Raw genomic sequence first — 14892 nt, 5'->3', positions numbered from 1 at the left:
AATTTAACAAAAAAATATAACCAAAAATGGTTACTTTCTGGTTAAAATAATCCACAAAATCGATCTGTAGATTATTTTTACTTTGCTAAGAGGTTAAAGTTTTTTAATCATTTAACCAAATTTGGTTACATTTAACCAAAAATTTCACCAAAAATGGTTAAATTGTTTTATTTGCTTATTAATGGTGCCACACTGCAGCACAGAATAGTTGGTCACTATGAAAACAAGAGTCTGAAAATGTTACACGGTAAGAGAAATGACTGGTACTGACACTTCCTGGGCTTGATCCTTCCAGGACACAATGCAAAAAAAAAAAAAAAAAAAGAAAAAATGGATATCACCCTTTATCCCAGGGCTTCTCAGGAGAAGCTATTCTGGCGAGCGAGTTGATGGAAAAGGGATTTTTAAGGTTTTCATGCTGAAGATGTCTTGAAGGGGCTTCCACAGCAGCAGTCACAGAGCTTAAGGTCACAGCACCTAAAGACCAGCCTCTAACACCCCATATGATGCCATCCCTTAGAGTGTGAGTGGGGCCAATGCATATGACAGAGTATCCCTCCTGCAGTTAGGTGACCTTAGATGAGGTCAAGGGATCTGGTAGATATAATTAAGGTTCCTTATCAATTGACTTTGAGTAAATCAAATGAGAGATTATCCGAAATGGATGATATTTACCCAGGTGAGCCCTTTCAATGGGTTCAGGCTTGCCCTGAGCACCTAAGCTTCAAACAGTTATTATCCACAGGGCTCTGCCCTGCTGCTGGTCTTCTCTTCCTGACCACTGTGGACAACATCATCAGCCCACGCCTAAGGATTCCAGCCTGATCATGGTCACCCTTGCTGGACCACTTGCACTGCAGCTGTCAGGCTTTAAGCCAGCCCTCACAATTTCATAAAGCAAACCTATATAACATATATATATGATATATAAAATATATATTATACATATAATTTTTAATATATATAAAATAAAAATTTTTTTTGCCATTTGTTCACTATTCTTATAATCTCATTGACAGTCTTACATGAAATGATTATTCCATCATTTCCACAGCAAAAGACTTCTTCTATTCATTGTGCATAGGGAGGAAAAACCAGAGGAAATCACCTACAGAGAAATGTTTCGGTGGCATTTTAAGCTAAAATAATTTTATCTTGTGGGTTGGGGATTGAATACACATATAATTGGCATGACCTACCTTCCTTATGATTAAAACTGACATTTCAAAACACTTGAAAACAATGGTTAAAACTTCTAGGAATAGAGAAAGTGAAGAACATTTTTAAGATACATTTATCAAATTGCATTCTTAATTATGTAAAATATTTTCCTTAAAAGAAAACCGAAGTCGGTTACATTATAAACCATTCCCTATTTTATTCAGTTTTTTCTGAATATATAGGGTTATCAGCAATTGTTGATTCTTCCATCAAATCCCGTATTTGAGATTGGCTGGTGAATGTTCACATTAGTGTCAAAGACACCTCAATGACAAGTGAGGAAATGCTCCTTATGTCAACTAGTAACATGGAATTTAAAAGCCAATCTCACCTTTAAAATCTTCAGTTAAAATGATCTTAATGATTTATACAATTTTCCAAAAATGCTTGTACAATACAGTCTCACATAGTTAGAGGTAAGGGACTGCTCATGTAAATGCAAAGGCTCACAAGAATGAATTTTCATTTCAGAATTTCAAAACCAAAACTCCTAAACACAGATGAGAGCTGAGATCTGCAACTGATCTAAAAAGTTTGATTTTCCATCAGCAATGAAAATTTGATTTGCAACACAGAAATTATATCAACCAGCAGTCACTCATTATTGCATACTCAAAGTATACCTCAAATGTATGAGGTATTCTTTGATATACACTACATCATTTTTTTTAAAAAGTATTTGCCTTTCACAATGTAAGTACTCCTCTTCATGGGAAATATGGTAGAAGTATGTAAAGATAGGGCAAACCTTTTCAACCTACCAGTGACTGAGGGGGGCGGAGAATTATCAAATATACTTTTAAGTGAATCCAATATGTATCTTAAAGAAAAGAGACCATGGCCAAATGTGATAACAAAGAGATTAAGTGAGTCTGTTGAGCTATTCTATTTTTTCTGAAATTTTGACAATGTGAAATAATATTTTAAAAATATATTTTTCATCTTTAATCAAGGTCTCTTTTTTAATGTGTTTCACTAGTTCTAAGTTCAATGCTGCTTTATTATGTAATTGCAGAAAATACTTTTCAGCATGAATGGATTTTTATTTTATTGGGCTTCCTTCCAATTAAAACGATTCTATTTTAAATATTATAAACAACACTGTCAATTAATTTTTCACATGTCTGTGTATGTGAGTGTAGTTTTAGATATCTTTTCTGTGCCATTTATTTCTTTCTGAGATAACCACTTGTGTTTTGTAACTTATTCTGAATTGAGCTAAACTATCAAATTATGTTAGGTCTAGCCCTTTTTCAGGTACCTTGTAGTTGGATTTTTAACTACTTCTCTAATATCAAAAATATTTTCTATTTTAAAAACAACTTTCTACCAGTAAAAATTTGGTAAAATATTATACAAGAATCACACACTTATTTGTTCTTTTCTCTAACACACACTCACTCACTCACACAGCCACCTAAACATTTCAATTAGCAGACAGTTTTAATTTCAATTGTAGCTCTCCTCTTATAGAGTTACTGGTTATCTACAAACTTCTGAAAATCAGGGATCTAAGAATTAAAAAATTTAAAATATAGTAATAAAATAAATACAGTAAAAAGAGTACTGTTCAATCTAAAAGAACTAAGTTGTCCAGAAGCATTAATTTGCTTTGAGAGATGATGATGATGATGGCAGAAAAACAGATAAAAGAAAAAGACATAATGGTTCTACTTTTAACCAATGAAATAGGAATTTGAGTCACCAGCACCGTTCCAGAGTCTCAGAAGTCAGACATTTTTGTAAGCAAAGGTCATTTTTTAAATTTCTAATTCATAATATCCAGAGATAGGCCTAATTGGAAAGGCACTAACCATGATTATAGAAAGCTCAAGTTAGGACATGAGCAGAATTTCAAAGAATTTGGAAGTGGGTATAAAAAACCTCCATCCCTTCCCTTCCCAGAGAAGACCGGGTCAGGAGAATCACACCCTTCTATATCACTTCAACTCACCAGATAATAAGAATTTTCAAACCATCATTCTCAGCAAACTAACACAAGAACAGAAAACACCGAGTGTTCTCACTCATTAGTGGGAGTTGAACAATGAGAACACATGGACACAGGGAGGGGAACATCACACACCTGTGCCTGTCAGGGGCTGGGGAAGCTAAGGGGCAAATAGCATTAGGAGAAATACCTAATGTAGATGACGGGTTGATGGGTGCAGAAAGCCACCATGGTACGTGTATACCTATGTAACAAACCTGCACATTCTGCACTTGTACCCCAGAACTTAAAGAATAATTTTTAAAAATGCTATAATTAATAAAAAGAATTTTCTTCCATTCTCAACTGAATATATGTATGCCCAGTGTTAGAATAGCTTTGCTGCTAAATTCAGAAGTTCCCAGTCTGAAATATATTGTTGTTATTGATTCTATTTACATCCCTACAAGTTATGATTGGGAGCTCATTTGAAATATTATGAGATACACATATATTTAAGACATATTAAATGCCTTGAATAATTTGAAGTTATTCGAGATTAAACTGTAAAGGAATATATTTTTAAAAAGGCTAAAGTCATTGCTCTGGGAGTTATGGAATGTAGGGCACAAAAGTTCAAATTCATCTGCTCAAAAAAACCACATGCGTTACGAGAAATTAAAAAAAAAAAAAGCCAATTGCTAAAAATTGCTTACTATGCCATTTGTTTCATTCACTGGAATACTAAATCATTATAATTTGCTTTAAAATAATAGAAGTTTTACAGTAAAAGAGGTTAACTTACTTATAGAATATAAAATAGGATACAACTGATTTTTCATCTATCAAAATTATCAGATTTCAAAATTATTTCTTGATGAGGTCACACAGAAATGTCAACTTTCATACCCTGCTGCTTAGCATAAATACTGGTGCAAAGTTCTGAAGAGTACTTTGGCCAGGTGCATTCGTTTACCAAGCACATTTAGCAATCCCCACTAAGTGTCAGGCACTGCACTATCTATGGTGAACAAAACAGATAACTGTTCTGCCTTCTGACAGCCTCCAGTACCAAACACTTTTGAAATCTTCATATTCTTAGACCAAAACAGTTCAACTTCTGAAAAAAGGTAGTCGGCAATACATAGAAATATTCAGAGACAAAAATATTCAGCTTAAAAGTGAAACATTAAAAATAAGTTAAATATTCAAACATAGTAAGTAGCTGCATGAATTACAATAAATCTACTTTATTGTATTACTGCCAAAATTCTATTAAAGAAGAAATATAGTAGTATATATTATTAAAGAAAAAGTAAACCCAAAATAGTATATAATTAACACTATGCATCATTAAAATATGTAATATTTGCTAACAGTTCAAATACACACACAAGGTTGTTTCTGAGTGAGGGACTGTGGGTCAACTTACTTTTCTCCTTTCTCCAACTTTGTACTACCTTTATATTTTTCTCTAATGACTATGCATTAAATATATAACTGAAAACGTCATTTTAACAGAAAAAAATGGGAAGGGTTATTGTCTCCATTTTATGAAAAAATATTTATTAACTAATCTTCCATTGACATTAAAATTAAAAATTTACTATGATTTAAAAAAAAATTTCCTGAAATCCCACTTTTACTGCCTTCAACCATGTAATCATATGAAATTACCTGTATGAATGAAGTGACTGAGTATGTATGTCACTGAGTGAGTGTGGCAGCAAGTTATTAACCTGTACATGCGAGTGGTCCCCTGAACACCAGGCAGGAAAGTAGCTTTAGAAAAAACAAATTGTTTAGTTAAAGAAAAATATATCTGTGGCCTCTCTTCCTCCATGCAAGGTGTGACATTACACAATTGCCAAATTCCAGCAACAGAAGCCCTGAGCAGAAATCACAAAAGAATCTGGAAAGTCAAAAGTCCTCAAATACGAGGCCTATTGTAACATTGAGAGAACCTGGGCGCGGTGGCTCATGCCTGTAATCCCAGCACTTTGGGAGGCCGAGACGGTGACAGAGCAAGACTCTGTCTCAAAAAAAATAAATAAATAAAACATGAAAAATTAAAAAAAAAAAAACCATTGAGAGAATATTAGGAGAGAGATTCAGAGAAAAAGGCTTCAAAAGCTATTGCTTTGGGCAATCTGTACCAAGAACATTAAAAAATATTCATAGCTTTTGAGTTACTATTTCCATTTCTAGGAATGCACCGTAAGTAAACAAATCAAAAATGTGCACAGAACTTATGTCCCAGAATGTCAGTGCAATGGTTTTTTTATTTAAATGATTTTGTTTTCTGTTCCTGCGTCAGTTTGCTGAGGATGATGGCTTCCAGCTTGATCCATGTCCCTGCAAATGACATTATCTCATTCCCTTTTATGGCTGCACAGTATTCCATGCTGTATATGTACCACATTTTCTTTATCTAGTCTATCATTGATGGGCATTTGGGTTGATTGCATGTCTTTGCTATTGAGAATAATACTGCAATAAACACGTGTGTGTCTATCTTTATAATAGAATGATTTATATTACTTTGGGTATATATCCAGTAATGGCATCGTTGGGTCAAATTGGGTTTCTTGTTCAGATCTTTGAGGAATCACCACACTGTCTTCCACAATGGTTGAACTATTACATTCCCACCAACAGTGTAAAAGTGTTCTCGTTTCTCCACAGCCTCTCCAGCATCTGTTGTTTCTTGACATTTTAATAATCACCATTCTGGCTAGTGTGAGATGGTATCTCACTGTGGTTTTGATTTGCATTTCTCTAATGATTAGTGATGTTGAGCTTTTTGTTTGTTTCATGTTTCTTGGCCACATAAATGTCTTCTTTTGAGAAATGTCCGTCCATATCCTTTGTCCACCTGTTTTTGTTTTACGAACACTATCTTGCTTTATGAATGCTAATTCTTGTTTTAGGAATACTAATATATCTTATTTGTTATGTAAATTTAACAACTGTTACAACTTCAGTGACTTGCACTCTATTCAATTTCATGAAATATTCTTTTTGTCTCCTGCAATTCTTTATTTCACCTGAATTCCACCTCATCTGTTATTAAGATCAGATGCCTTTTTCTTTACTTTTTTTCTCTTTACTGAGGCAAAGTCTTTTAAATTGTGAGACAGTCCATTTACATATACTGATAAGCAAATACAGTGGGCCACAGTTTAGGTTTTCATTGTGTCATACTTCAGGTTTTCTGTTTCTGTACCTTTTTTTTTTTTAACAGCCATTCATTCTGTGGTCTCGTTTTTTAATTGTCTGTGTTTTTATGTCTCTGGCTCTTTAGCAACTCTTTTCTTCTTTTTATTAGGCTGGATCATGCATGATGAAAAACGTAGCATGTTCCTCTTTCTCTCACCAACTTTCTTCCATCATCTTGTTTTAGTGTTATTATATTTCAGTGTTTACTTTTCGGCTGTTCAATACTTACGGTTCCATTACTCAAAGTTTCAATCTTTAGAAAATCTTTGACTTCCGTTTCACAGAAGGCAATTGGAGCACCTACTGTACCTTTCACTCTTCCTCTTTTCTTCCAATTTTTGTTAGATGTATTCTACCTGTTTCTTTTACTTTTAGTTTTTCTATAGAGTCTTGTTCTCATTCTGTTGTCGAGGCTGGAATGCAGTGGCCATAATCATAGCTCACTGCAGCCTCGAACTCCTGGGCTCAAGAGATCCTCCCACCACAGACTCCCAGCTTTTGAAAATACTAAAGTTTGGAAAATCATTCCAATGTCTTCCATTGTGATACACGAGTTCATGTTTTTCAACCTCTTCGAGATTTTCTTTGGGTAAGTTATATTTTTGTAAGGAAGATGTCAATTGCTTCTAGTTTTTCCAGAAGGAATAAAGCTGAATGTCATTTTAATAGGTACCACCTTCTCTAGTTGAAAAGGGCTTCTACCATCAGATAACTGGTTCTTCTTTAGTGGGTTGAATTGTTTTCTTTCTGGACTGAGGTGCTGTCAGTAGACAAACGAGCAAATTCCCACTTCTCTGCAAGCTAGATTTAAGAAAGAAGCCCATGTCCCATAATGGGATTAATTGTGCTTTCCAACTACAGAGACAAGGAACAATTCTGGCCCACCTTAAGGTCCACTGAGTACCCACCGTTGAGGCCCTCTAAGAGCCTACACCGCAAATATATAGATACAGATGCTTTGTAAGGATAATGAGATTTTACCAGCTGTGCCTCTCTATTTTCACAATGGAGAATAAAGACCTACCCTGACTGTCTTTTCTGGAGCTCTCCAGTTAACTGATAGATTCCAAGGCATCTTCTACCATTCGGTGTAATCCAGAACAGAAATTGAATGAGAAAGGCATTGGGAATGTTCATTCAGGATACTGTCCTTTCAGAATTACTTCTGGCCTCCCCAAAACTTACTTTGGTTTGAGTTATATTTATAATAATAGATATGTATTAATATATGTATATATTATATAACTATAGAAACCTAAATGTACAATAAAGAGTAATGATTACATAGTCATGATTGCCTAAATTATAGCGTATACGTACATACTGGGATAGTATGAAGCTGTCAAAAATATACAATATAAAAATACCTACTATACATCATCAAATGAAAGCAGAACACAAACTACATTCGTATTTTGTAATGTACAGCTGATTCTTGAACAACATGTATTTGGACTGTGCAGGTCCACATGTACATGCATTTTCCTTCACCTCTGCCACCACTGAGACATTAAGACCAGCCCCTCTTCCTCTCCTTCCTCCTCCTCAGCCTACTCAACATGAAAACAAGGACCAACTTTGTTGATGACCAATTTCCATCTAAGGCATAGAAAATGTATTTCATCTTCCTTATAGTTTTGGGTTTTGTGTGTTGGTGTTGCTGTTGTTTTGTTTTCCTGAGACTGAGTCTCACTCTGTCGCCCAGTGCAGTGGCACAATCTTGGCTCACTGCATCCTCTGCCTCCCGAGTTCAAGTGATTCTCCTGCCTCAGCCTCCTGACCAGCCGGGACTACAGGTGCATGCACCACCCCCAGCTAAGTTGTGTATTTTAATTTTGTAGAGACAGGGTTTCACCATGTTGGCCAGATTCACCTGCCATGGCCTCCCAAAGTGCTGGGATTACAGGCGTGAGCCACCACGCCCAGCCTTCCTTATAGTTTTCTTAATAACATTTTCTTTCCTCTAGCTTACTTTATTGGAAGAATACAGTTTATAATACACATGACATTAAAAATATGCGTTAATCAACTACATTATTGGTAAGGTTTCCAGTCAACAACAGACTATTAGTAGTTAAGTTTTCGGAGAGTCAAAACATAGATTTCAATTGCCTGGGGGAGGAGCAGTGGTAGCTCTTAATCCCCACATTGCAAGGTTGTGTGCGTTTGTACAGTAAAAGAAAAAGATTAGGAAGAAAATGTATCAAAACGTTGGTATTCTGCATAATTAGGTATTTCTTACTCCTACATATTTTTTGTATTTTCTAAACTTTCTAAGGTAAATATGCATGGCTTTCAAAATCAGAAGAAATAAAATATGATTAAAGAACTAAAAAAATTTAAATAGCTGTAAATAACTACTTTTAATTGTGTTACAATTATTACTCTAAATGATAAATATGTTTTCTTCCATGTTAGATATTATTTATATGAAATACACTGTTAAAACTATAGTGAAATAGCTTATTTTCATAATTAGGAAAATTAATGTTTTCTATGTCCTGCACTTACTGGAGAAATCTACACTATAGACCTAATGGAGAAATAAAGTCCAGTGGCCTCTAGTGACAACTCTGCAAATACAAGTTCTATGGGACACCTTCAGAGTTCAGTAAGTATTTATGTTTATGCTGCCAATCCTATGCTGTGACGGGACACCATTATAAGATCAATAAAATGGAATTTATTAAGCATACAGAAAATTGGTCTTTTAGGGTAAATGTTTTACCTAAATAGAAAATAATCTTTGTTAATGCTTGTAAAATATTTAGAAGATGCTACCTAACATATATATTTCTATAAAGAGGAAAAGTAAAACTTTAAAACTAATCCAATATTTTAAAGGCATTGTAGCATTTGTATTATAGTTCTAATAAACCAAATCATGACCTTGTTTGAATATTTTCTACATAGCACTTAATATATTTTCCTGCTATCAAAAATCCAACTTGAATTGAGGCAGCATACAAAATATGGGGAAGGGTGACTGAATCTTTAGAACTTCCTAGTAGTAAAAAAATGAAATAATACGTTTGTTTGTTTGTTTTAATGAGCCCTGAATAACACTGTGAAGATGCCTATACTCATGAGTATGTACGAATCACAGAAACACAAGTCAAACCTTTATCTGCTTAAGGAAACAAAGTTTTGCCTTTCTAAGATGAAAGTTAGTCAGTAGTTTAATATCATTCCAGTCATCTTTCTCAAGTTTCATAATCTTCATTAAATGATCAATGGAAATATGCAATTGATATGGTCTGGCTCTGTGTCCCCACCCAAAACTCGTCTCAATTTGCAATCCCCACTTGGAAAGAGAGAGGTGACTGGATCACGGGGAGAGTTTCCCCCATGCTGTTCTCCTGATGCGAGTTCTCATGACATCTGATGGTTTTTTTTAATGTTTGACAGTTCCTCCTTACACTTACTCTCTTGCTGTTTCTCTCACCTGCCGCCATGTAAGACCTGCCTGCTTCCCCTTCTGTCACGATTGTAAGTTTCCTGAGGCTTTCCCAGCCATGCAGAAGGGTAAGTGAATTAAACTTCTTTTCATTACAAATTACCTAGTCTCAGGTATTTCTTTAGAGCAGTGTGAAACAGGACTAATACACCAATCATCATAAAAATGATTCAACAGGGTTAAGGATACAGGTCTGCCTATAACAATGGATATATAAATGTATCTTTGAGACAAAGATCCCGGTGCGCTTTACCTCATACTGTAACCCAAAAACATCACAACATTTGTGGTCACTGGACACTGTCAATGCTTAAGGAAACAGGAAGGAGCTGGATGAATGTGTTTTTAAGAACTATAAACCACATGAAACACCTTTCATTTGATAATGTATAATAGGTATTTTAATATTTTATATTTTTGACAGTGTTGTACTATCCCAATATGTACGTATAGGCTATGATTTATGCGATCATTACCCTCTGTGTAATCATTACTCTTTGTGTGCATTTAGGTTTCTCTATAGGCAGGTTTTAATGGTTTAGAAAATCAGTTTTACTGGAGAAGAATGAATGAAAGAGAAACTGATAATTTAGAAATGCATATGAAATATGCTTACATCATTTATTTTCTCATTTCTAACTTCAAAGAAAACGTGACACAGTAACGTTTATAGAACACCCAAATAATATTTTCTCTCTCACCTTGGAAGACCGGAAGGTAAATGCTGTTGATTTTACATCAGCTTTCTCTTTGTCCATGAGTAGAAGGTTTTTGTCTTCCATGAGACTCAAGTATTTCCCTGTTGTGACATGGCGTAGTCTGAATGGCTGGCCCCATCTTATGTGGCTTCCACTCCACCTAATGAAAACAGTTAGGATTTGATCCAATAGCACCCACAATCATAGAAGGAGTAGCTATTAAAACATATGTCAGGCAATGAACAGTCATATATATTGTCTTAATGTTCTAAAAAACGTAGGATATTAGTGATATTAATTTCATTTCACAAGTAACAAACTGGCTATTGAGAATGATTAAGTAATATACAAAGTCACAAAGCTTATAGTAACTAGAAGTTAAGTTTAACTCAAGGTGTTTGACTTTAAATGCCATACAATTTACACTATACACTATTCCATGCCGAAATAACTAAGAAGTTGTGCTCCAAGTCAACCTCTAATACAGAGTAGTCAACCTATAATGAAGATAATACAGGAAGTGCAACATCAAATATTTTAGCATTTACTAGTTCAAAACTGTTGCTGTATTTGCATATACTTGAAAAAATAGTAGTATTATTGTCAATGTCTAAGTATGATTATTAGTTGGAACTCATATACATAAACTGAAGTATATAGATTATACTTACCTGACAAAAGAAATGTGTTCTTACACTTTAAGTTTTAATATTGTGGAACAATTATATTATTAGAACCCGATGACCAAGAAAATGAAACTTCTAAAAACGTCAAGAAAAAATGTAATAAACAGAAAATATAGACTGCTTCAATAAAAAGATAAGTTATGATCATTAAAAAATTTGCTTGGAAGGATACTGAATGTTCTTAATGTACAGAAATGATAAATGTTTAAGATGATGGATATGCAATTACTCTGATGTGATCATTATACATTACCTGTGTTAAAATATCACTATGTATCCCATAAGTATGTACAATTATTATTTGTCTATTGAAAATAAATGACTTTCAGGTAGGATAAAATAAAAAAATCAAAATACAAGCTGTTATTGCTTTGCACATTACCTTGTTAACTTAAGGTTGTACATTTGGGAGCTTTAACCATGCTAAGGTGTAGAGTGATGACAGTTCTATTGTGCATGACTTTCCTTAACACCGTACCATGCAAATTGAGGACAGCCCATATACATCATAGATCAGAGACATGCTTAAGATCAAAGCAGGCCAGAAAACGAAAACCAAATGAATAGAAAAGATTTAACAAGCAAATAAACATCAAAAGGAAATAATGACAAATTCGATATTAAATTCCAATTTGAGGCCAAAAAGCACAAAAGGTATATAGCCAGATATTTTATAAAGAAAAGTGTATACTCTAAAAAGAATGCACGTTGTAAAGTTTCACATGTCAACAACAAATTGAAAATAATTATAAGGATAAATTTTTAAAAGACAGTTTATAGTAGATGATTTTGTCAAAATGCGATGAGTCACACAAAAAGTAAATACATGGAGGGTTTCAATATAATCTTATTAATTACTAAACTTGGATTTTTTATAGACTCATTAAAAAGGTTTGTGTTCTACAAATTGAGAATACTTTTTGTCAAAGCTAGCAATCTTTTGGTAAATTATAAATCAATTTAATGTTGTTTTTCTAACCTGGATTTTTTACTTGCGATATTAGCATAGAAAATTAGCAGTAGAATTATATTATAATAAGTTCATTTTCACATGAATTTGTTATAAAGATAATTAATTTGGAAAGTCGTCCAACTAAAATAATAACCATGCACTAATAAACCCAGATTAACACAGTATTGTCTTAAAATGAAATTAAAGTTTGTCTACCAATAACAGCATATTAAAACATTTCTATTTTGATAATAAATAAGCTTTTAAAAATCCTCCTCTTATAAAATTAGGGGCATTGTTTTCAAATACTATGAAAACTACAATTATTACTTTTTATTTTATTTTACTTTCTGTCACCCAGGCTAGAGTGCAGTGGCGTTATCTCAGCTCACTGAAAGCTGGGTTCAAGTGATTCTCCTGCCCCAGCCTCCCAAGTAGCTGGAACTACAGGCTCGTGTCACGACACCCAGTGAATTTTTTGTATTTTTAGTAGAGACGGGGTTTCACTGTGTTAGCCAGAATGGTCTCTATCTCCTGACCTCGTGATCCACCCGCCTCAGCCTCCCAAAGTGCTGGGATTACAGGCATGAGCCACCATGCCTGGCCACAATTATTTTTAACATTTGTTTCCATTAGTTTAAAAACAATGAAATATTTGGAAAATATGAGGTTTGGAAATAAGAAGTCACTTCCAAATAACAATTCATCTTAATCATGATAGAATACACTTTCATTTTCAAAATAGCTCAAAATTTTGACCAGATACCTACTGTTTACTAGGATATCTGGCAGGTGTTCTAGGCTTATTTCTATTCATTTGAACTCCTATGTATCAGTACTCTTTTCAAGACACTAAGAGGATTCTGATAGAAATGGAATGAATGTGGCCAGTTTTTGGCCAAAACACTGTGAAGTCTAAGAATATCCGCTTTCCTTTCCAGCCACTCATATTAGCCTGGTCTCACCTGCACACAACCCCCTGCCTCCTCACCCAACTAAATAAGAGGACAAGCCCAAAAGTATCAAGAGGCAAGAAAATAATATGTAGTAAAAACTAAAATTAGCAACAGTAATGTGGTTTTATAAAGCAATTCCCTACGGTAACATCAAAAAACGTGTGCCCTACGTATTATGGATATTTATCCAAAATTATCTCAAAGGGAATTGGGGAATAGTGAGTAATTCTTTATGATATGTCACAATTTCATTTTGTTTATTTGTGACATAAAAGTAGAACTTGAACTATAGAGTAATTCATATGTTTCATTTCAATGCTTATTCTTATTACAGGAACTAACATACATCTCACTTACAATAGCCGTATAATTTTGCCTTGGAGTAAAATATAAAAGAGCATTTTCTATCAAGTGTAACTCCCTACATTAAAATGATTAATTGAAAAGGCCGTGATACTGAAACACTTTTGACAACAATAGTTTTATCTGGAAGAGTATGCACTATAAAATATAAAATGAATGGGTCACATCGACTACAACAAATAGATGGTTTAGGATCTCACTGGAGTAAAGAGAATACTGAATACCCAAATATGGAAAATAAACATCAGTATCAGGCAACATAGCTAGCTCTATCATAAACAAAAGCAGGATCTTCACTATAAATTCCTAAATATAAGGCAAAACTACTAATTATATGGCCATTGCATATAATAAGACATGCAAACTTCCTAGAATGGAAGGGATTTAATTAAAAAAAATAAAAGAGCCTAAACTGAATGTAGCTCAATTTGCATATTTGCCAAAGTCGTTTAAAGAGTCAGTGTCAACTGAAAAACTTCCTGAAATAATTATATTTCTTACAAATGAATCTCCTACTTTCCTGCTGCTAGACAGGAGGGTGAAATTTAATCAAGGGTCACAGAGGAGAGCAAAATATCTCTCTTTAAGCTGCTAAATGGTTGAAAAACCACCTGCTCTGCCTTCTCTGTGGTGTTCCCCTCAGTGGCATCTGGACTCTGAGAAGCAATTAGCAAGCCCTTTCCCCTGTGGCTGGCCATAAGATCATGTCCTTTCTATATGTCAATCACCCATAATCGAAGTGAAAATAAACTTCAGACTTCTATTTCAAAATACAAACACAAGCAACAGTAGAGAGACAGAAACAAGACTACTTAATGGAAGGTATGTAGAAGTTTGCAGAATAATCTAGATTTATGTAGTCACAGCTCATCAAAAATATTAATAACAATAAAAACAAAGTCCTGTCAGGTTTTCAGAAGCTCTTGAGCTATTTTTTTTAACCAAAAATAAGACAGATTTAGAGTCTCTACAAAAAGACATATATTTCTTTTAGCACTCAATCATGAAGTATAGGTATCTCTCTATATTTTGAAAACACACAATCCATTTTATAAGGGCCAAACAACCTCTCTAAACTGCACTTACACTATTTAATTACATATATAATTAGTCATTATTTATACAATTAATTTGTATAAACACTTCTTTAATCTTTCATTTTATAATACACAAAGCAAAAAATATGAGTAATACTTAAACTTTTTTCCTCAAATTATCTGAATAATTATAAAGCATATAAAAGCTGTGAGTTTTTCCTTTGTCTTAGAAGTCTGTCTCTTCTTTTTCCATCTCATTATGATGTGCATTTCCAATAAAAATTTTTCTTTTAAGTTTAGTGTTCACCAAAAATTTTAATATTTAGGTAGATTTGATCAATTGTGTATTTATATCAAAGAAATTTAATATTAT

The 14892-nt window shown here is 33.8% G+C and overlaps 1 protein-coding gene across 15 annotated transcripts in view; it reads right to left on the bottom strand.

Moving 5' to 3' along the window:
• Positions 1-14892, bottom strand: part of RYR2 (ryanodine receptor 2) — a 753432-nt gene that overhangs the window by 374902 nt on the left and 363638 nt on the right. For all 15 annotated transcript variants that reach the window (XM_074385363.1, XM_074385370.1, XM_074385367.1 and 12 more), the window contains one exon: positions 10529-10685. In XM_074385363.1, the coding sequence (XP_074241464.1) occupies positions 10529-10685 (157 nt within the window). The remainder of the gene's footprint in view (positions 1-10528; positions 10686-14892) is intronic.

Source organism: Saimiri boliviensis, chromosome 14, assembly GCF_048565385.1.
Source record: "Saimiri boliviensis isolate mSaiBol1 chromosome 14, mSaiBol1.pri, whole genome shotgun sequence".
Classification (NCBI taxonomy): domain Eukaryota; kingdom Metazoa; phylum Chordata; class Mammalia; order Primates; family Cebidae; genus Saimiri; species Saimiri boliviensis.
This window is presented reverse-complemented; position numbering and strand designations above follow the sequence as displayed.